At 44.4% G+C, this 27,503-nt stretch overlaps 1 protein-coding gene across 7 annotated transcripts in view; it reads left to right on the plus strand.

Annotated features, from left to right (window-relative positions):
* ATP11A (ATPase phospholipid transporting 11A) overlaps positions 1-27,503 on the plus strand; it is a 235,337-nt gene that overhangs the window by 106,452 nt on the left and 101,382 nt on the right. For all 7 annotated transcript variants that reach the window (XM_048855438.2, XM_048855445.2, XM_048855455.2 and 4 more), the window contains exons 2-3: positions 1,893-2,015; positions 16,149-16,238. In XM_048855438.2, the coding sequence (XP_048711395.2) occupies positions 1,893-2,015; positions 16,149-16,238 (213 nt within the window). The remainder of the gene's footprint in view (positions 1-1,892; positions 2,016-16,148; positions 16,239-27,503) is intronic.

Consider the following 27,503-nt stretch of genomic DNA (forward strand, 5'->3'; position numbering starts at 1 on the left):
ACCTACAATACCCATTTGAAGTCAGTAGGAGTTGCAGGTACACAGTACTTCTCAGGATCATGGTCTTCCTCTGTCTTGAGGCAGTCTTCATTTCTACAGTCTTTGCATCTGTAAATACATTGTCAAAGTAGTTATTTTTAAGGTGTGCCTCTCAATGTACTGCGTAGGATAGAAATAGAAGAATAGGATGGCGAAAATGCCAAGAAACACTTTATCTTCTTATCCTTTTATCTTACTTAGTTTTGTATACCAAACTCACTATTTTGGCATCTGAGTGCCATCTCTTCATATTTCTGTATGATTTCAAGAATGAATACTAATGTAACTTTTTTGTGGACTGTTTTCAGTACAGACATATTGAAACGCATAGATTAATTATGTAAAGGTACAGTTAAAACTTAATGGTTCATAGATTTAATTTTCATAGTCTTAAACTTTTCACACTTTTTCCCCAAAAGAAGCTTCAATTCTACACATTTGCAATTAGACATTTACTGATTTTTGTACACACAACTACTTCAGGTTTTTCTTTTTCCTTTTTTCTCTTTTGTAATACTGCATTAACAAACAGTTGAACTGAAAGTTTTTTTCTTAATATAAACGTAGTATTTAAGTCATTAACTTGCTGTAGTAGTGAACCAGTGTGGGCAAGTCTAAGTGTAGGCAATCTAAGAGCAAGTATCTTTTGCTTAAATGTGAGAATGAAATTCTATTTTCAGAATTCTGGGGTTATTGAGGAGGAGGAGGAGGAGGAGGAAAGCTAATGTTCTATGACGCTAAACACAAGTATGTATAAAATACAACATTTCAATATAAGGTAATGTTTGTGTTTAAAACAGATTGAAACATTCTCTAAATAAATAATTAAATGTAAACTTAATCCTGTGGCATTTACAATACAGTGAAACTCCTATCTAAAGATACCAAGTACTACACCCTGTGCAAATACCGAAGAGTTGGTGCACTAGGATACATTTTAGATATATGTGGGAACTACTACAACTTTTTTTTTTCATAAGAGGCAAGTACTTTCTATTCTAAACTGTCTGAAGCAACCCCTCAAATCATAATCCCAAGGGAAAGGGATCTGTGTCCTCAGATAGTAGTACTTACAAACTGTGAATACATAAATGCTAATTTGAACCAATTATATAGAAGCTTTGTGATGTGGGTGTGTGGGGACTAAATGTGGGCCCCCACTCATACTCCTCTTTTTTTCATGATCATAGGCTTTGAACCCAGATATATTCAGAGATGAAAAGCTAATGCATTGCCCTGGTGTGCAGCATATCCCCAGTGTCTGGATTATGAAAACTATTCTGGGTATTTCTGGATATGCTACTGTGGCTTGGTGCCTGTGGGATTCACCATTACTAGTATTTCAGACAACACAGGGTGGGTTCTGTGTAGAAAGTAACACACTTTTCTATTACATTTGCTTTAGTGTTAGGTAAAAATGGAGCTATAGCTGGCTATTCATCCAATCTAGATTGTTCTTGTCATATGACTGAAATGTTAATATTATCAGTAATTTTCTCAGAGTAGTGAGATAAGCACTGGCCATGTGGAAACTTTATAAAACTCTATTTAATGGCAAAATTGTAAATCGTCTCTTCTTTTTCTTCAAAGGCTAGCATTTCTAGGATATTACCTTATTGCTATAGGGGGAAAATGTTACTGAAGACAATTAAAGGCAGAGTTTTGATAGCTTGCTCCTATTTGTCATTTAGGGTTCTTGGGAAGACTATAGGCAGAAATTTAGGGACGGTACATTGATGACTGTGTGAAAATGGCATCTGTGTTTAAAAATGACAGGACTAGCGGACTCAATCTGACTATTTTTATACAGAAATACTGGGTGAACTGAGGATAACTCTTTCTTCCTTTTGCAGTGTGCTGGGGAAGAGAATTGGGTGGACAATCGGACTATTTATGTTGGGCATCGTGAACCTCCTTCAGGCACCGAAGCATACATTCCACAGAGGTATCCAGATAACAGGATAGTCTCATCAAAGGTAGAAGTATTTCCTTTCATTCACTGTTAGAAAACACATCATTTTCTGCTTTGTTCTGTTCATTTTTTATTTCCACAAAAATCTTTTTTTGCTTCTTAATTCATCATCATCTTGACTGTGACAGTTTCTGGAAAAGGTAAAATGAAAAGTGCTACAAGTTTCCTTCACCAAATTGCCTCTGGCTTGAAGGGGAATAAAATGACTCATTCTGTGTTAATATCAGTGGTGTACATTAAGCCAGTAATATGACTCCACATGATTAATCAAAAATGTGGGCTTTTTTATTTTATTTTTTTTTTAAAAAAGGCAAATATTAGTGTGGAGACAAGTTGGGAAAAATGGAGGAATAAATCTTCCTTCTCTTACTTTCTATTCCCCTGCTGTATATCCAAGAATAGTGTTAGCTTTCTTAGCTACAGCATTGGACTGGGAGCTTGTGCTTAGTTGGTTATATGCTATGATCATGGGCAGTGGATGAACCCCTGCTTTGCAGAGGCTAGCCCGCTGGCCCCCCCACTTCTGGCCAGGGCCCTGATGCCTGCACGCTGGAGCCTCCGAATTCCACCCCCCCCCCCCAACAGGAGAAGCCCTGAGGGGCACCCCCATGACTGGAGGAGCCCCGGCCTATCTGCCCCAGCCACACCAGGCCGAGCCACCGACCCCCCTGAGCTGCTCGATCCACCGCCTGCCCCCATCCAGCTGCCGGGCTGGCCCCCCCCACCCCTGAAGGCCGTCCCCTGGCAAAGCAACTGGCCCCCAGTGCTGGGCTGAGCTGCTGGCCCCCCGAGTGCCAGGCCCACCCCAATGCTGGGCCAGCCCCCCCGAGTGCCTGAACCCCCCGGGCTGAGCCTCTTTACTCCCCAGCCCACTGCTGACTCTCTGCATCCCTCCTCATTCCCCTGTCCCCGAGGAGGAGGGATGCTGCGAGCAGCAGGGCCCTCCAGAGTGGGGGTGGAGTTGAGGAGACATGGCAGGCAGGCAGGAGCAGCAGCAGGCAATGGGGGCCTTGGGGAAAGAGTGGGGCCCAGTGGTGGGTGGGCAGCAGCGCCAGGGAAGGCTAAGCCTATGGCTATGATCCCCATAAGTCCCTTTCAGAGTTGATACATTCTAGGATATTGTCCCCCAACCTGCACGGGCGGCGGGTGGAGTTGCCCTTCAGGGAGGCTAGCCCCCAGCTCCGCCCCTTCCGCCTGCACCCATTTCTTCCCCACACACCTGGAGGAGCTCCGGGCGCCCCCTCCCCTTGGCCGGAGAAGCCCTGGGCCGGCCGGAGGCCCAAGTGCACACCCCCCCACACATCGGCCGGAGGAGACCTGAGCCAGCTGAAGTCCTGAGGCGCCCCACCCAGAGGGCCCCAAGGCGAGCCATGCCTCCACAGACCCTAAGCCACCCTGGGGAAAAGTGTCTCGTCTGAAAAAGCGTTTGCTATGCCCTATGCAGGTTCTGGGGCAGCTGAGGAGACAGTATTCGCTACTCAGCTTCCTGGATTCATCAGTAATTTCTCTGAAGTCTTGGGAGATTACTGATGAACCTGGGAAGCTAAATAGTACATACCGCCTCCTCAGCTGCCCTGGAACCTGCATGAGGCATAATAAAGCAAAAACTTCCTCGCCAAACCCTGCACCTGTGGGTTCAGCAACAGAGGCATCACTAGGCAAGGCTGAGCCATCCTGCAAGCATGATCTACATTAGATGATCCTAAATTAATGACCATGCATTTGGCAATATTAAAATGGTTATTGTTCAAATGAGCCCAGCTTACCAAGCAATCCAGATCATGCTATAAAACTGTTCTGTTCTTATCACTCCACCATTTTTTGTCATCTAATCAGTAATTTTTCTACCTCATTGATAAAAATATGCAAATTGTATTGGGCCAAGAAGAAATCTATGCAGGATCACACTAGAAACACGTCCCCCTCCCAGAATGAATGATCACTTATTTTGAAATGTAGTCACCAGTTTTAAATCCTCATAGTATGTTGTTTCGTTAATTTGTGGAGTGCTTATTTTATTATCAAAATAATATGCATACAATACTAAGTCAAATGCCACACAAAAGTCTAAAAATATGTCAACGCAGTTGTCGTTGTTAGCCAAATTTGTAATCTTATGATAAAACATGACTAAGGGAGTGGGATGGGGATAAAGGTGCAAAGGGAAGGGGGGCAGGAGCCAAGGGATGTGAGGGTGGATAGGAGCAAAGAATCAGGGAGGCAGGAACTGGAGAGTGGGCAGGTTGTAGAGAGGAGAGAGAGAGGCAAGACTTTGGGGAGAGGTGGGTTAGAAGCAAGGACATGCTGGGTGGTCAGAGCAGAAGGGTCTTGTAACTAAAGACCATATCCTAATGCATATGTACAGTGAGACCAAACTAAGGTTATATGGGCAGTTCCGGTATTTCTGAACATTAGAGTGTCTGACTTCACAACTTTAACAACCTTATCATTCTTCATAACATTTATTGGGGTGTAATAAATTACGTGTACTCTACACTTACGTAGTGCACAATTAACATCTCTGGGGTGGAATGCTGAAATTGTAGTATACAGCAACTTCATTTCCTGTGCTAAGTAAATATGTTCTCACAGTGACACTGTGAAGGGAATTGAGCATCAGCAAAATGTGCTATTGTGTCTTCAGTGACCACCGGTGCTCACAACTTTTGTTTTGTGTCTCAGCTGAAAGATGTTACCTCAAGTAGAATCACTGTACCACAAAAGAGGTGCCCCCACTGCCACCATTTCTTGTCGTATCTGGGCTTTCCCTGAAGGATAACCATCCAAATATTGACACAGCTGCTGATCTTACGAGATGTAGCCAGAGCTAGTAACACTGTAGTTTGAAAATCCTCCAAATATCCTTGTTCTGCAAATGAGTCCTCAATTGCATCCCACAGAAAAACTAAATTATAGTTTTTTGAAGATACTAGTTATTTATGAGTCATCTCAGACCTTCAGAATCACAGTGAATATCTATCTTTTCTTGTAGCTAAAGAGGTCTCTCTGTTCTCAGTAAATAATTTTAAGATGTCACTGACAGATATTACAATTACATGGAGTATCTTTGGGGATCATATTGTATTAAATCTATGAATAGTTTATGTATGATTGTGTTCTACATGGGGGAGGGGGAGTTACCACAGCAACTTCAGGAACTAAAAACAGTGGAGGGTGATTAAGGTAAATCACTGAAAATGAAAAACTCTAGGGAGGTACCACCCCCTGGAGTGGCTTGCATATACTATTCATATTGGGTTTTCCAGAGACTAGGGGACAAAGAAAGGGCTTTTGGCGTAAAAGGATGAGCTTGAACTGACCCAATGTGTTCCTTCTGATCCAGTAAACAGACAGGTCCAAGGGGGGAGACCCTTGTGGAAGGTATGGAATGACTTTGGCCTACAAGGGTCCCATATGGTTGGTGGGTGACCTCTAGTGAGCTTTTAGCATATGTACAGGAACTTTTATTTTTTAAGTTTTTCTCTGTAATGCTTTTATTTTAAGAATAAATGTACTTGCTTATAAAGTACCATGAGGTAACTTGTGATTTCTGGCGATACATTATTTATAGACTTTGGAGAGAAAGAAAAGCACAGACTCTGACATTTAGGCAGACTGGCTTGCTAAGGCTATCACAGGGTAAGGCAGGGAGCTGTACAGCGTTAAAACCCTGAGTCAGAAGGAAGTGGGACAAGGGTCCCTGCCCGGAGAAGGTGTGGCTGGAGACCTGACAGGGAACTCCTGGAGTGGACCATGGAGAGGGGATACAGGTGCAGTTACCTATCACTGTTTCAGGGTATGTCTACACAGCAGCTAGACACTCAAGGCTGGCCTGTGCCAGCTGACACGGGCTCGCAGGCCTTGTGCTGTGGGGCTGTTTCATTGCTTTGTAGATTTCCTTACTGTCATTGTCACTTGTTGCCAGTGTTCAAAAGTGTGCATCTAAAAGAGCAGCTAGTGATGAATGCATGTGTAGTTCATTTTGTATTAGGAGCGCACTTAATGAGCCTACGCTAAAAGCCAGCACTACATGTGGTCAGTAGGTGTTTTCAGACCTACATAACTTAGTCAAATAAAATGAATTTTCTTCTGAAACAAGGCCATGTTCTGATCCGCAGTGAGGACTCTTTCTGGGACAATTGCAGCTTTTGAAAACCAGACTTTTCAAGTGGACGCCCATTCAAACCTCACTTAAAGATTTAAAAAAGGGCTTTGAAGTGCAGAGGTTATGAAGGTCATTCAGGAGGAGGGAACACAGGACTCCTTGACTCTAGCTTTGTGTGCATTCCCTACTATGAAGAGGACTTCTTCTGTGAATAAAGCTGGAGGCCAGGGAAGGTTTTCAGAAATATTTGGACAGCTGTCCATGTTGGTTTGGAGTCATTCTTGGAACTAACCAGTTTTGTGGGAAGCTAAGCTAGCTACAAGTTAAGTTATAATGGAAACTGTTTTATCAACCACCATTGTGCCCTCCAGAAGGCTAGACAGTCTCTGTTCTTTGTTACTTGCTTTTTAAAATGTGGCTAAGATATTTGCACATTCATACATTTTTATTTGTCTCCTGCAAAGCACTTTACACAATTGCCGAGGCATTATTATCTCAGTTTTATTTGTTACATAGCTAAGTTTAGAGGTCTCAAGCAAATTGCTTCAGACGCTTTAGTTGGGGGCAAAGACGTAAGTCTAACACATTAAAGATCAGAGTTCAGTTCTGCCACAAACTTCGTATATGGCAAGTCACTTAATGTCTGATTTCTAGAAAAATGGGAGCAGTGAATGTTGTCCCTCTTTGATTGTTAGTGTGAGGACTTTCTAAGAAGGTTTGTGAAGCACAAAGACATAAAAATATTGGAGGAAGAGGTGGAATTAAATCTCTAAGCCCTGTCTGTGCACATTTCTTTTGGTTGTGGGCAGCATTTTGGTGTGTCTTCCACAACATTTGAAAAATGCATCCTGGCTAGTTGGCATAAATTTAAGAATGAGCAGCTCAGTGGGTACTTAATTAAACAGTGCATGCATATTTACTAGATTGGCAGTGCACCCTTCTATAGGTGGGCTTAAAAATTTTGGCAAAAAATCTCTACTGCACATGTTCAGTATATGATTTTGACTTGTTCAAGTGGTGAGCATTTGAAATACATCTTCCAGAATAAAGATGTGAACTGCATTTGACAAATTCCGTGTCTGAAAAGTGTAATTTTATAAATTTAGAAGTTCTGAAAACAGAACAACTTTCTCATTATGGATAAAGTATATTGAATATAAACTGTATAATTGCAGCGGGCATTTGAGCTCTCTTGCTGAAGGCAGACACCTTGTTTAAAAAAAAGTCATTTGCTATTTTGGCAACATGAGAACCTTACATAAGAAGTTGTAAACATTTTCTTTAAATTTTGTTTGTGTCATAAAAATCCATGTGCTGGGAATATTGCTGTTAATACATAGGAATCCAAATATTCTTTAAATATCTTGGTCTTTTCTGATGTATAGTTATACTTATTTTAGATGTTGGTACCTAGCATTTGTTTGGCTTGTTGTAAGAAAAAAAAATTTGAAAATCTTAACAAATAAAAAGAGATTGAATCCATCATAGTGGTGGCTAGAATTCAGGATGTGGCTGGAGGTTTACCATTGGAGGGTTAGATAGAGAGAACACAGGGTTGAGGGTGGCACAACAGCCTGGAGGTTCTTAGGAGCATGGGTGAATGGGTATATATTTGGTTATAGGAGGCAGCAGGAAGAATCCAGTAAGACTGGGGGAGGGAGAATCTGATTTGTGTGAAGTGGGAGAAATTTGGAAAAAGTGAGGATGTGGTGGTAGCTGCTTGGCCAAATGAGCTGTGGGAAATTGAGGAGGCAGCTGTCATCAAAAGGATTCTGTTACTCTTGGGGGGATTATGTGACAAATTAAAATCATGCACCAAAAAATTAAAAATTCTGCAAAATTCTGAAAATTTTATTTGTCAAAATAATCACACCAGTTTCAATTATTTTGATAAGTTATTTAAACTACAGTACAGAAAAAAGTTACAATAACTATTCAGGATTTCCTTAACACATGAAAGTTAAGTTACAAATATTTGGTAACTAATACCCTGCATTCCAGTTATAATCCTCGATTTTCATTCAAATTACATTACAGAACACCAAACAGGGAACAAAAATATTAAAATGTCATTTTAAGTTGCTCAGACTTTCACACATGAAAGTCGTATTGTTTTCCTAATCATTGTCCTGGACCTAGCTGGGTACTTTGGAAAATGCTTGGTTCTGATCGTCCTGACATTTTATTGACTGCTTGGTAAATGTTTTATTTGCCCTCAAAAGGCTTTTTTTTTTTTTTTTTTTAATGGGTAAGTAAAAATCTAACTCATTGTGCCACTTTGGCACAGGAAAAAAGTGAAAGAGTGAATAGATCTTCCTAGCTGATTCTCTTATTGCCATTTATAAGGTTTTACATCACTTTGGCAATGTAGGGACCTTAAAAATTGTACAGGTTTTGCTCCTGGGGGAATTGACTGAGAATGGGAACGGTTAACTAACAATAGAATAATTAACAATGTTACTATGCAGGCAGGTTACTATGCAGAAAAGGAGGACTTGTGGCACCTTAGAGACTAAGCATAAGCTTTCGTGAGCTACAGCTCACTTCATCAGATGCATTCAGTGGAAAATACAGGTTGCTATGCAGACAGGTTGCTACATTTCTGTCTCTGAGAATGAGATCAATTAACCTTTTTTTTTTTTTTTACAAAAGCTATTTTCTTTAATTTAAAAACAAATAATTTTCCGTAACATGATGCTAATATTTAATTACATGTTTTTTTCAGTTCTCAAGAACTTACATTTTACTAGGCAGGCAGGCTGCTACACTTCTGCCTCAGGGACAAAGCCTTCCTCCTGCATAACAAAAAGACCTACCCTCCTCCACGCCCCTCAAGCCGCAGTATCAAGAGAGACTGACAGAGTCTCTCTCACTTGTTGGCCAGACCCGCCCCGTGACAGTGATCAACGTCTCGCCCGCAGGCAGGCACGCCAAGTTCCCCATCCCCCCCAGTGATTTGTGTCTCTGAAGCTGCTCCAGGCAAACTGGAACAGATGACAGACGCGCTGCCTGGGCTGCCAGGGAAGAGATGAGTGTCTCTCCCCCCTGTCCCCTGCCCACAGTTTTAGTTTGCGTTTTTCTGCATGGGGGGCACAGAAATATGTGGGCCATATGAATTCTGCGTCCCTGCATCGGCGCAGAATTCTGTCAGGAGTAATTCTATGCATACAGGAGCACTGCTACAGGATGCAAGAGCAGCACAGCACTGTAGGAGTGTGCTAGAATTACAGAGGAAGGTTGTTACTACAACCTGGAGAAACACTTCTATGATCGGTTTCAGAGTGGTAGCCATGTTAGTCTGTATCAGCAAAAAAAAAAAAAAAAAAGAGGAGTACTTGTGGCACCTTAAAGACTAACTATTTTATTTGGGCATAAGCTTTCGTGGGTTAAAACCCACTTCATCAGATGCATGCAGTGGACAATACAGTAGGAAGACATATATACACAGAGAACATGAAAAAATGGGTGTTGCCATACCAACTGTAACGAGACTAATCAATTAAGGTGGGCTATTATCAGCAGGAGAAAAAAAACTTTTTGGAATGATAATCAGGATGGCCCATTTCCAACAGTTGACAAGAAGGTATGAGTAACAGGAGGGAAAAAATTGAGCATGGGGAAAGAGTTTTTACTTTGTGTAATGACCCATCCACTCCCAGTCTCTATTCAAGCCTAATTTAATGGTGTCCAGTTTGCAGATTAATTCCAGGTCTGCAGTTTCTCGTTGGAGTCTGTTTTTGAAGTTCTTTTTGTTGGAGAATTGCGACTTTGGGTCTGAAATTCCATGACCAGAGAGGTTGAAATGTTCTCCGACTGGTTTTTGAACGTTATAATTCTTGACGTCTGATTTGTGTCCATTTATTATTTTGCATAGAGATTCTCCGGTTTGGCAAATGTACATGGCAGAGGGCTATTGCTGGCACATGATGGCATATATCACATTGGTAGATGTGCAGGTGAACGAGCCTCTTATGGTGTGGCTGATGTGATTAGATCCTATGATGGTGTCCCTTGAATAGATATGTGGATAGAGTTGGCAACAAGCTTTGTTTCAAGGATAGGTTCCTGGGTTAGTGTTTTTGTTGTGTGGTGTGTGGTTGCTGGTGAGTATTTGCTTCAGTTTGGGGGGCTGTCTGTAAGCAAGGAATGGCCTGTCTCCCAAGATCTGTAAGCGGGAGGGATCGTCCTTCAGGATAGGTTGTAGATCCTTGATGATGCGCTGGAGAGGTTTCAGTTGGGGGCTTAAGGTGATAGCTAGTGGTGTTCTGTTACTTTCTTTGTTGGGCCTGTCCTGTAGTAGGTGACTTCTGGGTACTCTTCTGGCTCTGTCAGTCTGTTTCTTCACATCAGCAGGTGGGGGTATCTGTAGTTATAAGAACGTTTGATAGAGATCTTGTAGGTGTTTGTCTCTGTCTGAGTGATTGGAGCAAATGTGGTTGTATCTTAGAACTTGGCTGTAGACAGTAGATCGTGTGATGTGGTCTGGATGAAAGCTGGAGGCATGTAGGTAAGTATAGCAGTCAGTAGGTTTCTGGTATAGGGTGATGTTTATGTGACCATCACTTATTAGTACTGTAGCGTCCAGGATGTGGATCTCTTGTGTGGACTGGTCCAGGCTGAGGTTGATGGTGGGATGGAAATGATGAAGATGTTATCAATGTAGGGCAAGTAGAGTAGGGGCGTTAGGGGACGAGAGCTGAGGAAGCGTTGTTCTAAGTCAGCTATAAAAAAGTTGGCATACTGTGGGGCCATGCGGTTATCCATAGCAGTGCTGCTGACTTGAAGGTATACATTGTCCCGAAATGTGAAATAGTTATGGGTGAGGACAAAGTCACAGTCATCTTACGCTACATTGATGACATCTTCATCATCTGGACCCAGGGAAAAGAAGCCCTTGAGGAATTCCACCATGATTTCAACAATTTCCATCCCACCATCAATATATTTACACCTGAGATGGAATTTGTCTGTGCATAGTTCAAAGATAGATATATTTGGAAGGATTTTAAGGATTAATTTACATATTACCTGGGCTACCTCAGTTACTAGGGTTCCTGATCAATTATGCTGTTCCCCTTTATTCTAAAAATATAACAAATAAATCTGGCTCAAGCAAAAACATATATAATATTTGAGGCACCTGAGACCTGTTAAATTGTAGAAAAGTAGGGAGAGGCCTATATGGGATTGGAGAGATGATGTGCTGAGGTTGTAAAGTGGAAGGTGTCTTCTTATCCAGAACTTCTCTCAATCTCAAACCCTTGAGGAAAGAATGAAAATTCATATTTTTGTCTGTTTATTTAAACTACTTGAATTAGCTTTCCCATTCTGACATATGAAGTGTCTAGACTGATGAAGGTGATATGCTTCCAACTTACATTATTACTCATAATGGTTTACAGAAGAAAAGTTGTTCTATAAGCTGTTGAATTTTGACTTGATAAACAGTCTTTTGGGGAGTTTTAGTGCTATCAAAAAAACCTGTATGTTAAAATGGTGATCAAAAATATATGTTTTCCTTCTATAATTAATTTTCAATGTTGATGGAATGAAAAAAACTCTGTTTATTCCAGACACATTAAATTTGTAGTGTACATAATTTTTTCTCCTCCCTGACTGATTTGCCTTGATAATACTTGGAAGTAAATTGGTTCTCTTATATTGAATTTCTATTATGTTCCCCAATCAGTTGTAGCTATCTTACCTATGAAAATGCAATACCAACTAAGGACTGGAGAAGAAGAATTGTATAAATCTGCGGAGACTGTGATTTATTAGGAAGTGATGACTACAAGATCTGAAAAGGATAACTTTTTCCTGTTAGTCTAATTTAACAATGAAAGTGTAGAATTACTTAAATCAGTCTCTTCCCACAAACCATCATCTCCAAATTTAATATAACTGAAAGGTCACATTCAGGTTTTAGTGTTTAAATAGTAGAAAATAAAGTTTCAAGTAAAACTTCAAGTGGCCTACCTGAGACTACATTTTGGAATATATGACTTAGCTGCAGATTTTGCCTCTTGTAGAGCAACAGTGACCAAAGATGACAACAATAGGGATCAGGAATCCAAAGAACCTCTTTTTAGCAATCCCTTCTCTTTAAGTGTTGCTAAAGAGTTGGTAATATATCTTCTTGCTCTTCTCTCTTTAAAGATGTCACCTAGGAGATGAAAAGACTAAAGATAGGAGCTGCAAAGAAAGATTTATATTCTCCCCACAGTCTCTGATATATCATCATTTTATTAATCTAACTGAATGCCCCCATGGCTGCCTCCTCATCTCTTTCAATCCTCAGCAGGTTATAACTATTATCCCCAGAACTGGCATCAGCAGCTTCTTAGAATCATAGAATATCAGGGTTGGAAGAGACCTCAGGAGGTCATCTAGTCCAGTGCCCTGCTCAAATCAGGACCAACACCAACTAAATCATCCCAGCCAAGGCTTTGTCATACCGGGTCTTAAAAACCTCTAAGGATGGAGATTCCATCACCTTCCTAGGTAACCCATTCCAGTGCTTCACCACCCTCCTAGTGAAATAATGTTTCCTAATATCCAGCCTAAACCTCCCCCACTGCAACTTGAGACCGTTGCTGCCTCTTCTGTCATCTGCCACCACTGGGAACAGCTGAGCTCCATCCTCTTCGGAATCCCACTTCAAGTAGTTGAAGGCTGCTATCAAATCCCCCCTCACTCTTCTCTTCTGCAGACTAAATAACCCCAGTTCCCTCAGCCTCTCCTCGTAAGTCATGTGCCCTAGCCCCCTAATAATTTTCCTTGCCCTCTGCTGGACTCTCTCCAATTTGTCCACATCCCTTCTGTAGTGTGGGGACCAAAACTGGACTTAATACTCCAGGTGTGGCCTCACCAGTGCCGAATAGAGGGGAAGAATCACTTCCCTTGATCTGCTGGCAATGCTCCTACTAATACAGCCCAATATGCCATTGGCCTTCTTGGCAAAAAGGGCACACTGCTGACTCATATCCAGCTTCTCGTCCACTGTAATCCCCAGGTCCTTTTCTGCAGAACTGCTGTTTAGCCAGTCGGTCCCCAGTCCATAGCGGTGCATGGGATTCTTCCTTCCTAAGTGCAGAACTCTGCACTTGTCCTTGTTGAACCTCATCACATTTCTTTTGGCTCAATCCTCCAATTTGTCTAGGTCACTCTGGACCCTATCGCTACCCTCCAGCATATCTACTTCTCCCCCCAATTTACTGTCATCTGCGAATTTGCTGAGGGTGCAATTAATCTCATCATCCAGATCATTAATAAAGATGTTGAACAAAAATGTCCCCAGGACCAACACCTGGGGCACTCCACTTGATACTGGCTGCCAACTAGACATCGAGCTGTTGATCACTACCCGTTGAGCCCGACAATCTAGCCAGCTTTCTATCCACCTTATAGTCCATTCATCCAATCCATACTTTAACTTGCTGGCAAGATTACTCTGGGAGACTGTATCAAAAGCTTTGCTAAAGTCAAGTCTTTTCAAGCAGTGACTTTCTCCTCTATTTTTGTTAGTTAGTCTTTGTCCTTAACTGGAATTTTAACTTTATCTTACACTTGGTTGCAGTAGACTTGGATTTTCAGTTTTTATTTTCATTCATTTTCTGTGTTTATAGCTACATTAAAGTCTTGTAACAGACTAGAAATTTTTTATAGGTTCATTTGAATTGTGATTTCACAGTTTTGATTAGAAATCTGGTGTTTAGTTAGGAATGAAATAAAAACAAGCTTTTTTGAAGTCTCAATTATTTTTGCAATCTGCATTCCCATTCTGAGTGTAACCTCATATAAAAGAACCACCACTTGCCATTGTGTTGCTATGTGCAACCAAGTGTGCTGCTGAGAGACTTGTATGTAGTTGGAAACTCGTCACTCTGGTTTTATTTCTCAATCATTTTTTTCTATTATTTGTTTAATTTTAAACAGAAAATCAGAATCCCAGGTAATCTAATACCCCTGTAATTGTAGCTTCTACATCTGATAATTTCAAAACAACACCTTTTTGTAATCTTGTCCGTCTTCCAATTACCCGCGGCTCTTGCCACATCCCTCTTCTGGATCATTGCATCTGCCATCCTCTTCCCCCTTACTTCCCCATTGGCTCCATTTCCCCATACATGTTAACCTCACCCCTATAAAGTTCCCACCAGCTCTCCTTGCTCTTCTTCCCTTCTCCATCCCCATCTTCCCCATTCTTCCACCAATACAAATCCAGATGTCAGATCCCACATCCACATTCTCCTTTGCCTCGTCACCTCTTGTGACATTTTCCCAACCCTGGCTTTCCCTCCACACCAACCCTCTCCACCACCTTTTCCTCTTGTGCCACCATTCCTAATCTCATGCCCATCCACCTACTACCCATCTCCCCCTTCCTTTTCTCTTGCTGCCTCTGGAACCCCCACTTGATTTCTAAAAAGATCTCAGCCGTCCACATCCTCCTCATAGCTCCCTCCCTCCAGCTACTGGATCCCTTCATCTGACATTGCCACTGCAGCTGTCCTCTTTTTATGAAGGCCTCTCCTTGCTTTCTCCTGGCTGGATCAGACAATAATGGGGGTGTTGGGCTTTTCTCCTCCCATTCCTGCCATTTCCAACCTCTCCCTCCCCCCTTCCCACACATACTCTTTTGAACAGTACTGCATCCAACTCTCTTCTTCCCCTCCATGTTGCTTCATTCACCCAACTCCTCCCCATCAGCCTGCCTCTCTGATTTCAGCTTCTGACTCACTCTCTCACACTTTCCTTACAATCTCCCACACTCACCCTTTTTGATTTTGCCCTATACAGCCCCTTACCTGCACATTTCCTTACCCTCATATTTTCACTTGACCTGCAGTCCTGTTTCCCCGTTCCCACTCCCCAAGATGGCCATTCACTTGACTTGATCTTCACCAAGCACTGCTCTTTCTGTTGCTGAGTTCCCTCTATCCAACCCAGCTATCAGCTGGTCTCTTTTTCAGCATCACCCATCAACCTCTTCCCCTTCCCCTCACGCCCTATCACTTGCCCTTTTTGTGACTTTCAGTTCACCAGGGTTGATTTCGTCTTGTCTGCTGACATCTGCTCCTATGTGCCAGCTTTTGTGCTGAAGAGAAATCCCATGACCAGGCTGACTGACTTAATTACAAATTAGTTCTCTCCTTCAGTTCTGCCATATTCTTAGATAAACAGCTCTACTTCTTCAACTTACTTGAATCCCACATGTGCAGTCACAGCCATTTTTTACCACTTTTGACTCCCTCCTCAAATCCTTCCCTCTTTTGCCTCCACTTCTCTCCGCACTGGATCTCCAAGAGAAAATTATAAGTTTATATAGTCTTTATTTGTATTTTCATATTCTGTAATTTGTATGTCACATTATATTCATTACAGTTTTGCTATGTATAACACTGTTAAATAAAGGTTTTACAACCATAAACTGTTAGTGCTCTTGATTGTTTTAAGGGATGCATGTGTAACAAAACCAAAGAACATAAAGGGGGCTGATAACTTTTGATTTTGTCTCTGACTTGCTGACAAAGCAGGTTTAGCATAAATGAAAAAAGAAAATGGAGATTAATTAAATACAGCATTAGAAGCAATTGTTTTAATATTTTAAATGTTTTTCAGTGGCTTTCAACTAAATATACTGTAACTAAATATCTGGGTATCATTGCCATAAAAACTTATTTCAGTCCATAGTACCAAGATGTCCAGATGTCAAATATTTCTGAATGAAACTGTGGAGTGCTACACTTCTGCTTCGGGTAGCCATGTTAGATTCAATCATTCAGTTAATAACTGAAATTCTAAGAATGCATGAATGCCAATTGCATAAGTATATTTGCCTAAATAAATTAACAAAAATTTCTTCTAATTTGCATTTAATATTTAAACTTAATTTGTGAATTTTAAGCTTGTTTGATTCTTAAAGTACTTGTATATATTTTGCTGCTGTTAGTGATGTGGCAGGGCACGCAGTATTAGAGAAAACAGCATTATCATCATAAATACTTAAATACTCTTTACATTTTTTTTTAGTACACATTTTGGAACTTTGTACCGAAGAACTTGTTTGAGCAGTTCAGAAGGATAGCTAACTTTTATTTTCTCATCATTTTTCTTGTTCAGGTAAGCCATTCCCATTTCTTAAATAGGTTCATATGAACATTGAAAAAACAGAACTTGTAAAATTCAGCTAAAGCTTGAAAGAGATTTAGAAAAAACAAAACCAAACCACCTGCATCCTCCAATCCGCCAATTTTGGTAGCAGGAGAAATTGGATGGTTAAGATTGATTGGTTTAAAGATTGGGTGGTGATATGCTAAAGAACTTTTTCAACTGTTTCTAGTGTGAATCCAATCATGGTGGGAAATGGCACTTACTTATAGCTGATGATTAGTGTTTATAAAATGAGTGGTTTTTATGTTGTAATAAACAGGTTTTCACCTCACTAAACCCACCATCATAATTGGCACTAGCTGGCATCCATGTTGGTAATACTCAGGATAAGTGGTAGTCTAAATGGGTATGGAAACTGGATTATCCTTCATCAGCAAAAGGTAGTCCCTCCAGGCCAGGGTCAAGGCACACTGACAGGGTAGTGTGGGTAGGCTTTCACTGTCACTGTGCATGTTGACATGTTTCAGTAATTATAGGTTGTCACTTTTTAAGTCCCTTAATTTTGCCCCTTGAATGAGCACTGAAATACACTAAACGTAATGGAAATTCACTGGTTCGGAATGAAAGACCTTTTCTATTTCTTAACTTCTCTAGACCAGCGTTTTTCAAAGTTCGGGTCGTGACCCAGTACTGGGTTGCGGCAAGTAAGGCACTGGGTCAGTCTGGTCAGCACCACGGACCAGGATCTTAAAAGTCCTGTTGGCAGTCCTTCCCAGCTAAGGCAAGCTAGTGCCTACTTGTTTTGACAGTGTGCTGCACCCCAGAAGTGGCCAGCAGCAGGTCCAGCTTCTAGGCAGGGGGGCACGGGGCTCCGCATGCTGCCCAAGCACCAGCTCCGCACTTCCATTGGCCAGGAACCGGCCAATGGGAGCTGGTGCGGGGGGAGTTATGCCTGCGGGTGACAGCTGCACGGAGCCACTTGCGCACCTCTGCCTACGAACTGGACCTGCTGGCTGCTTCAGGGGCAGCGCGGTCCATGGTGCCAGGACCAGTGGGAAGCCTGACTCCGCACCCCGGCTGCGCTGCTGACTGGGAGCCTCCAGAGGTAAATTCGCACCACAACCCCACGTCCCAATCTCCTGCCCCAGCCCTGAGCCCCCCAGAACCCCTTCCTGCACCCCAAACCCCTCATCCCTGGTCCCACCCCAGAGCATGCACCCCCAGCCCAGAGTCCTGACACCCTCCTGCACCCTAACCCCCTGTCCCAGTCCAGATCCCCCTCCCACATGCTGAACCCCTCATTCACGGCCCTACCCCACAGCCGTCACCCCTACACCCCAACCCTCTGCACCAGCCCTGAGCCCCTCTCACCCCCCAAGCCCCTCAACCTCAGCTCCGTTGGGTCACAGGCATCAACAGTTTTCTTCAACTGGGTCCCCAGAAAATTTTTTTGAAAACCACTGATCTAGACAGTAGCAAGCAATATTTATGTAGGTTCTCAGAACATTTTTTATTTTTCCCATTGCACTGGGACCCCAGTCTGTGTTCTGCCTCCTTACCATCTAAATGCAGTAGTTACAGTTTGGTATTTTTGCATTTTCTCTTAGGAAAAGAATAGCAGTGTCATGAGGGCTATGAAGAAAGCCCTTTTGCTGCCACTTCGCAGCTAACAATTACTACAGTCTTATTTCCAGTTCCTGTAGCCTTTACTCCTTAACGACTAGAAGGAGGAGTAAGCATTCCAACCCACATGTTTTAACACTTGATTAATTATGTGTTTATTTTGCACTTAAAAATTCTTCCAAAGGACAAAACAGGTATTATGTTTTAAGAAAATGTATAGAATCATAGCATTAGAAGGGACCTCAAGGATGACCTAGTCTTAACCCTTTGGCAAGAAGCAGGATTTGTTGTCTAAACCATCCAAGACAGATGTCTATCTCGCCTCCTTTTGAAAAGCTCCAGTGAAGGAGCTTCCACTACCTCCCTAAACAGTCTGTTCTATTGTCCTGCCGTTTTTCCTGAGATTTAATCTAATCCTCTATGCTAAAGTTTGAACCCATTGTCTCTTGTCCTGCCCTCTGTGGCAAGAGAAAACAACTTTTCTCCATCTTTTTTATGGAAGCCTTTCAAGTATTTGAAGACAGCTATCATGTCTCCCCTTAATCTCCTCTTTTCCAAACTAAACATACCCAGTTCCTTCAGCCTTTGCTCATATGGCTTGTATTCCATCCTTTTAATAATCTTTGTTGCTCGCCTCTGGATCCTTTCCAGTTTCTCTATAAACATCCTTTCTATACTTGGATGAACAAAACTGGACACAGGACTTCAGTGGTGACCTAACCAACGTCGAGTAGAGTGGTACTATCACCTCCCATGACTTGCATGTTATGCCTCTGTTAATGCAACCTAAACATGCATTAGCTTTTTTTGCGATAGCGTCACATTGCTGAATCATGTTGAAGTTGTGATCCACCACAACTCCCAAATCCTTCACAGCAGTGCTGCTGCAAAGCCAGTTATCCCCCATTCTGCATTTGTGCATTTGGTTTTCCTTCCCTACATGTAGCACCTTACATTGGTCTATGCTGAATTTTATTTTGTTGTCTGTAGCCTAGTTCTCCAGTTTATCAAGATCCCTTTGAATTTTAACTGTATCCTCCAAAGTGTTGGCAAGCCCTCCTAGCTTTGTCATCTTCAGACTTGATCAGTATGCTGTATTCCTACATCCAGGTCATTAATAAAGATGTTAAACAACACCGGACCCAGAACAGATCCCTGTGGAACCTCGCTTGAGACCTCCGTACAATCTGACATCATTCCATTAATAGTTACTCTTTGTTTGCGGTTGTTTAACCAGTTATGTAGCCACTTAATGGTAGTTCCGCTGAGCCTGCATTTCTCTAGCTTGCTTATCAGAATGTCATGTGGGACTGTCTCAAAAGCCTTGCTGAAGTCCAAGTATTTTATGTCCACCACATTCCCCCTACCCACCAAACCAGTTATCTTGTCAAAGAAGGAAAGCAAGCTGGTTTGGCATGATTTGTTCTTAGTAAATCCATGCTAGCTGCTAGTGATTACCCCTTCATCCTCCAGGTATTCACAAATTGAATGTTTTATACACTGCTCTAGTAGATTCCCAGGTATCGAGGTCAGGCTGACTGGTCTATAGTTGCTTGACTGGTCTATCGTTGCTTGACTCCTCCTTTTTCCCCTCTTTAAAGATGGACGCTATGTTAGCCCTTCTCCAGTCTTCCAGGACCAGTCCTGTCATCCATGAGTTTCCAAATATTATTGCTAGTGGCTCAGAGATTCTCAGCTAATTCCTTGAGTACCCTGGGGAGAATAGCATCAGGCCCTGCTGACTTGAATTCATTCAAATTGGTTAGAAGATCTGACATGTTCTGTACTTATCCCTATCTGCATCCCTTCCCCTTTATTGTCTGTAGTAATTTGACTAGTTGTCCAGTCACATTTTGTTTTTTGTGAGAAGACTGAAGCAAAGTAGGCATTGAGCAGTTCTGACTTCCTATCATCTTTGGTTACCAAATTACCTTCTCCATTGAGCAGTGGACCCACACCATCCCTGATCTTTCTTTTTTGTCTGACTTATTTGAAGAACCCCTTCTTGTTGTCTTTAACATTTCTTGCCAGCTATAACTCATTCTTTGTCTTAGCTTTCCTGATTTTATGCAAACACATTTGCGCTGTTCCTATGTATACTTCCTTGATGATTTGGCCCTCTTTCCATTCCCTGTATGTATCCATTTTGGTTTTTATAGCTAAAAAGGTTCTTGTGCAGCCACATTGGCCTCCTGTTGCTCTTCTTATCTTTCCTCTGCATTGGAATAGCATGATGTTGAGGCTTTAGTATTACATCTTTTAGGAACTGCTAGCCCCTTTCAACTCCTGTACTTCCTAATTTGTCTTTTCATGGGATCTTGCCTACTCTTTTTCTGAGTTGGTTGAAATCCACCTTTCTGAAGTCCAATGTCTTGTTTTGCTGTTCTTGTGTCTTGTTTTCCTTAGCATCTTGAATTCCATCAGTTCCTTATCCCTTCCTCCAAAGTTTCCGACCACCTTCATCATAGCAAGCATTTACCCTAATTAACTACTTTCACTATGGGGACAGGCTTGGATATTTCCAAAAGATAGAAACTTTTACCCAATTAAAACAAGGATTCATTCCATTAGGTTCCTACTAATCTTTGAAATGGGTTTTATATGGTATTTTAAAGGGTACCATTTGAAAGAACATCCAAGTATTTAGCAGATACCGATATCTAAAACTTAGAGGATACTTTATATGCTCAAAGTACTGGGCAATCATTAACTAATCATCACAGCACCTCTATAAAGTAGGTATGTAAATGTTGTTCCATTTTAGAGATGGGGATATAGAATAAATATTTATTGACTTGGTCAAAGTCACACAGCAATCAAGTGGCAGAACTCTGATTAGAATTTGGAGTTCCTCATTCCCAACCCTACACTCATTCCTCTTAACATTAAACAAATAAAAGAGTGAGTGAGTGAGTTCTTAAGGATTTTTTTTCTTGTGCCTGCCTGCCTCAAAAGAACATTAGAGATCAGAAAAAATAGTCACCTGTGGTACTGTTAAATGGACAAGCAATTTGAAAATGGTCCTTAGTGCAGGTTTCACTATATTTATTCAGAACTATTGTTTTTTATTAATCTAGAACAGGGGTCTCAAACACTTGGCCCGCAGGGTTATTTTCTGTGGTCCGCGACCTCCACGCGGCCCCCCCAGTGTTTACCTAGAGTGGCTCCGGCCCGGCCCAGCACACACCGGGGGGAGGGGGAGCACAGGGGTCTGTGTGTTGCCCTGGCTGCGCCTCCAGGTACCTCCCCCGAAGCTCCCATTGGCCACGGTTCCTTGTTCCCAGCGAATGGGAGCTGCGGGGGGCGGTGCCTGGAGGTGCGGCCAGGGCAACACACAGACCCCTGTGGGCCTCCACCCCAGGTTCCAGTCGCATCGCGGAGCGGAGTGGGGGCAGGGCAGGCAGGCGGGGAGCCTGCCCTGCCCCCGGTGCATGCCAGGCCGGAGCCTGCCCCCCGAACCCCTCCTGCAGCTGAAACCCCTGCCGCACCCCTCCTGCACTACAACCCCCTACTGCACCCCACGCCCCTCCTGCACCCCGACCCCCTGTCCTGAGCCCCCTGCTGCACCCCACAACCCGACCCCCTGCCCTGAGCCCCCTGTCCCACCCCGCACCGCTCCTGCACCCCGACCCCCAGCCCTGAGCCCCCTGCTGCACCCTGCACCCCTCCTGCACCCCCTGGGGGAAGGGAGGGGGTGGAGTTGGGGTGGGGATATCGGGGAAGGGGTTGGAATGGCAGCAGGGAAGGGGTGGAAAGAGTGGGGCAGGGGCCAGTGATTGTGCCCTCAGGCCAACGTACTAGTCCTCATGTGGCCCTCGTGGTCATTTGAGTTTGAGACCCCTGATCTAGAACTAGAGTGATAGATTTGAAGGTCCAACCCAAAAAAAAAAAAAAAAGGAATATTGGAAGCCCACTCCGTTTGATTTTTTTTTTTTTTAAATGGAGGGGACCTTAACCAGATAACTCAAGGTTTTTTCAACAAGAATGTGCTCAGATTTTCTTTCGACAAAATATTTTTTCAAAGAAGTGCCTCATAGGTTTGAAAGCAAAGAATAAAAATTCAGACATTTCCAGATACCTAACTTGTTGAAGACTTATTGCTGTTGCAATCTTGCAAAACTTGTTCTTTTTCTTTGAGTGATGGTCCCTATGTGTATTCCACACGTGAGTACACATGTGTCTGAATCTAGAAATTCTTCAAAGCAATATCTTTTGACCCGCACTTGCTCAGTTGCTCCCCTCATGTTTCTGACTGAGGGTATAAAAGGCAGTGTGGGTCAACACCCGCCCAGTTCCTTCTTACCTCCACATGGCCAGAGTCAGAATTGCGTCCTTCACTCCATGTATAAACTGTAACATAAAATACTTGTAAATAGTTTGTCTATCTTAACTCATAGAATCATAGACTTTAAGGTCAGAAGGGATCATCATGATCATTTAGTCTGACCTCCTACACATTGCAGGCCTCAGGACCTTGCCCACCCACTCCTGTAATAGATCCCTAACCTCTTGCTGAGTTACTGAAGTCCTCAAATCATGATTTAAAGACTTCAAGTTACAGAGAATTCACCATTTACACTAGTTTAAACTGTAAGTGACCCGTGCCCCATGCTGCAGAGAAGACGAAAACCCACCATGGTCTCTGAAAATCTGACCCCAGGGAAGATTCCTTCCTGACCCTAAATATGGTGATCAGTTAGAGACCCTTAACTAGTTTGTAGTTAGTATAGTCTATGGTTAGTATAGAGTAGTTCCCTCACTCCCAGTTGGGGGAAATCTTCTCCAGGCCCAGGACTATGTCCAGAGACCTGAGCTTCAAGAATTGCATTTCCTGCCCTTGCTCCTTCTCCATCAGCAACGATCAACTGTGCCTGTACTGTCTGGGAGAAGTATATATCTCTGCAGGTGCAGTATCTGTTGATCCTTTCCACCAAGAACTTAAGAGATCTGGCAGCCCTGACTTAAGTTTATGATGGAGGAGGCTATGAGGCCCCGCTCTGATCAAGGCCCAGGAGACCTGCCTGTAAATTGGCCTCCACCAACCAGCAGTGCCCCTCCAAGTACATGGCTTGGAGCGAAACAGTTAACCCCAAAGCCCAAGGACTTTTCCTTCAGGGCTTTCTATGAGAATAGAGGGCACTCTCATGGGTGCAAGGACAGATCCTCACAGAGGACTCTCTCTAGCAAATGTGTTTCCTCCACAAGCCGGTCCAGGTTGGGTGAGACATCACGTCTGGAACCCATGGAAGTGGCTCTGCAGAAGATCCCCAGGTTGGAGGGCAAGGCATGCAAAAAGAGGGATCCAATGGTGACTGTGCTTCTGAAATGGAAGGACAGATGCTTACCAGTTCCATATTTGAGTGTGGGTCCAGACTCCTTATTGGTACTGCCTTGTTCACCTAAAGAATGTTCGGCTTCAACAAATGAGCCGGGTCCTTCAGACATATCTGTTGGAACTCCCTGGATCCCAAGCCATACAGGGACCTATGTAACACCAGAGGACATACTCCTCCCCTACTCACAGTCTCTTTTCTGGCCCTGCTGTCTTGAGGAATGTCCTTTCTCCAGAGGAGGAATCTTTACTGATGTCTCAGGTGCAGTTCCATCTCCAACCATTGGGCGGGAGCAACCTGGAACCTGCTACCAATGGAACAGTCCTCGTAATCGGAGGAGTCAGAAGAGATAGCCACACAGTATCTCCGCTCAGGCACAGGAGCCCCAACAGACAGCCGAGAGGCCATACTTGCCATCTATCCGGGTATGGCCCTCCTAGGCACTGCTGGTACCGATTCCCCTGGGAGCCACTGCAATGGATGGATCCTGCCTTCTGGACTTATTGGGGCCTGTGGGATCCTTATGGTGGGCCTCTGGATCCCTTTCAGAAGTTGCACCACTCCTCCCCTTCTCACCAGCCAGCTCCATCTGTGTACAAGGAGGAGGAGCCAGAACCAGTTCCACTGGTACCAACAATTCCAATAGTCATCGTCTTCATTATCCCCAGACAGTGCTGTCATTCTTTCATCGCCTCTTCTGCCAGGTCATAGAATCATAGAATATCAGGGTTGGAAGGGACCTCAGGAGGTCATCTAGTCCAACCCCCTGCTCAAAGCAGGACCAATCCCCAACTAAATCATCCCAGCCAGTGATAATCACTGTCAGTACCAGCAGCTTTTACAAAAGGTCACAAATGATCTACAGATCCCAATAGAGGTGGTTCAGGACCTTCCACACTAGCTCCTACATATTTTGCAACTACAGGGATGGAGTAAGGTGGCCCTTCCAATTATACTCTGTACTAGAGTCAGCCAGAGTGGCATGGTACACACCAGCATCTTGTGGCCCTACACCAAAAAGGGCCCAGCGACATTTTTTTGTTCCTGCCAAAGGAGCTGACTTCTTGTTTTCTCATCCTACCTCCAGTTCTTTGGTGGTACAGACAGTCATGGAAAGAGCTCAGTCGCACTATCAGAAATCCACCCCGGCACATAAGGGCTCAACGAGACTGGACCTCCTGGGAAGGAAGGTCTTCTCCGCCACATGTCTGCAGTTTCGCGTAGCTAACTACCAGCATTGGTAGCAAAATATGATTTTAACACCTGTGCCAGGCTTGCAGACTTTAAAGATAAACTTCCCATAGGTAACCCAGTTCCAGTCCCTTCTAGATGAAAGGAAGTTAATAGCAAAGATGGCCCTCCAGGCAGAGATGGATGCTGCAGACACAGTATCCAGGACTTTGGCCACAGGACTTGTATTGTGGCGGGACTCATGGCTACATTTGTCAAGGTTTCCTAGAAAGGTCCAAATCACCATCCAGGACCTCCCCTTTAATGAGTCCAGTCTTTTTTTAATGGAAATACAGATGAGTCCCTGCAGTTACTAAAGGACTTGATCTACTTTGCGGTCCCTGGGGATTTCCCCTCCTTCCCCCAGGAAGAAAATACCAGAGACAGCCTTTTAGACAAAGACCACCCCCTCTACACCCTCCCTATTGCCAGCATCCACATGAGCCTCTGTACAAATGCCAGCAGACTCATAGGTGCTGTTTCTCGGCTCCGTCTACTGCCACAGCTTCCACTCACTCCCAACTGCAGGTCAAGGGCCATTTTTGGTTGAGACCTGCATACCACATTGATGCCACCCACATTTGTGTGCCATCTTACTCTCTTTTTGCCCACAGCTGGAACCAGATCACCCCGGACAGTTGGGTCCTGGAGATTATGCATCAGGGATACTCCACAGAGTTTCTCTCTTTCCCTTATCACAAACCCCGTTCCCAATTTCCCTTTGGGGACCACTCTCAGCAATTGATTTTTCATCTGGAGGCAGAATCCCTTTTACACCGGGGGTTAAGGGGTGGTAGCAGCCCAGATCAGGGGTCTCAAACTCAAATGACCACGAGGGCCACATGAGGACTAGTACATTGCCTGAGGGCCGCATCACTGACTCCCCGGCGCTGCCCCCGCCCCGACTCCACCCCTTCCATGAGGCCCAACCTCTTCCCACCCCTTCCCTGCCCCCATTTCAACCCCTTCCCCGAAATCCCCACCCCTACTCTGCCCCCTCCCTGCCCCCAGGGGGTGCAGGAGGGGTGCAGGGGGCTCAGGGCAGGGGGTTGGGGTGCAGGAGGGGTGCGGGGTGGGGCAGGGGGTCGGGGTGCAGGGTACAGCAGGGGGCTCAGGGCAGGGAGTCGGGGTGCAGAAGGAGTGTGGGGTGCAGCAGGGGGTCAGGGTGCAGGAGGGGGCTCAGGGCAGGGGGTTGGGGTGCAGGAGGGTTGTGGGGTTTACCAAGAGCCGCTCCGGCCTGGCGCGCACTGGGGGCAGGGGCAGACTTCCCGCCTGCCTGCCCTGCCCCCACGCTGCTCCGGAACGCGGCCGGAACCTGGGAAAGGGTGTGGGGGCCACAGGGATTTGTGTGTTGCCCTGGCTGCGCCTCTGGGTACTGCCCCACGCAGCTCCCATTGGCTGGGAACGGGGAACCGCGGCCAATTGGAGCTTCGGGGGAGATATCTGGAGGCGCAGCCAGGGCAGCTTCCTGGCAGGTCCCGGAGTGGCCTGTGTGCAGGGCAGGCAGTCGGGGAGCCCTCTAGGTAAACGCTGGGGGGGGCCGCGCAAAGCTGGCAGGTCGCAGAAAATAGCCCCGCGGGCCGCATGTTTGAGACCCCTGGCCAAGATAAAGTGGCAGGGCCACACAGTGTTCCCATACCTGGACAACAGGCTTCTGGTAGGCTGATCTCATGGGGAATTCATGTCAGTGACAGGATCTCTTTGGCAACTTCTTGCTACCTTGGGCATTTGTATAAATAAAGTCCGTTTTGTCACCCATGAGGACAGTAAACTATTACCAGCATCCACCTGAGCCTCCAAGCAAAATAGGAGCATGACTGGATTCCGTCTCTGCAAGAGCATTTCTTTCCACAGACAGATGTCACATGATGAGCAACCTGATTTTCTGCATTACCTGCAAACCGCGAACTATGATGCACCAGCATCTCTTGCTGTTGGGTCACGTGGCTGCATACATCTACGTGATGCTGTTCGCCAGACTCGACTTACTGTGTCTGTAAGCCTGGCTCCACTGGACTTACCAGCCAAACAGGGACCACATCAACTCCAAGGTGACTGTTCCCATCAGAGTTCTCACCTCCCTTGCTTGGTGGTTGAACCCAAACAAAGTCATGGTGAGAACTTCTTTCAGCCCCCCCATACCAAGGGCAACCTTTGTGATGGACGCCTCCCTCAGGGAGGGGGCCCTCACCTGGTCTACCACACAGCTCAGGATACCTGAACCCCCAAAAAGGCCAGACTGCATATAAATTTACTGGAACTGAGAGCAATCTGCCTTGTGTTCAAGGCTTCTTTCCCCTCATATGCCCGCTCCATGTACAGATAATGTCAGACAATATAATCATGGTGGGGTATATAAACAGAGGATTAAGTTCTTGTCCTTTCTGCCTGGAGGCAGTCAGACTTTGGAACTGGTGTACCAGAAACCACCTTATGATACAGGCCGCATACCTTCCAGATGTTCATAACTCCCTATCGAACAAACTAAGCAGACCACAAATGGCAGATTCACAACACAGTCCTAACCAAGATATGTAGGAAATGGGGTACTCCGCTATGGGACCTCTTTGTGTCCTAGATGAACAGAAAACTTCCCCTGTATTGTTCCAGGGGAGCCATGGATTGCGATTCCCAGGGTGATGGTCTCCTGGACAGGTAGCCTCAGATACACCTTTCTTTCCATCTGCCTACTATTGCAAGTCGTAGGGAAGATCCATTGTGACAGAACCCCCATCATCCTCCTAGCACCCTGCTGGCCCAGACTATCCTGGTTCATGGAACTTCTAACAATGTCCATACACTCCCGTCAGGATCCTCCCTTTTCCAGATCTCCTAACCCTGGACGGGGGGAAAATCAAGCACCCCAGTCTGGGATTACTCCACCTCACGGCCTGGTGTTTGGATGGGCATCAGAAATAGAATGCCCATGTGCCACCCTGGTTTAGGAAATCCTTAACCAAAGTAGAAAGGATTCTCTATTAGAGTCTGTTATCTAGCTAAATGGAGACACTTTTCAGCCTGGGTCCACCTCCACCAACTTTCGCTGAATACCGCGAGCATTCCAGAAGGATCGCGGAGCTAGCAGCCA

Source organism: Caretta caretta, chromosome 1 (genome assembly GCF_965140235.1).
Source record: "Caretta caretta isolate rCarCar2 chromosome 1, rCarCar1.hap1, whole genome shotgun sequence".
NCBI classification, from domain to species: domain Eukaryota; kingdom Metazoa; phylum Chordata; order Testudines; family Cheloniidae; genus Caretta; species Caretta caretta.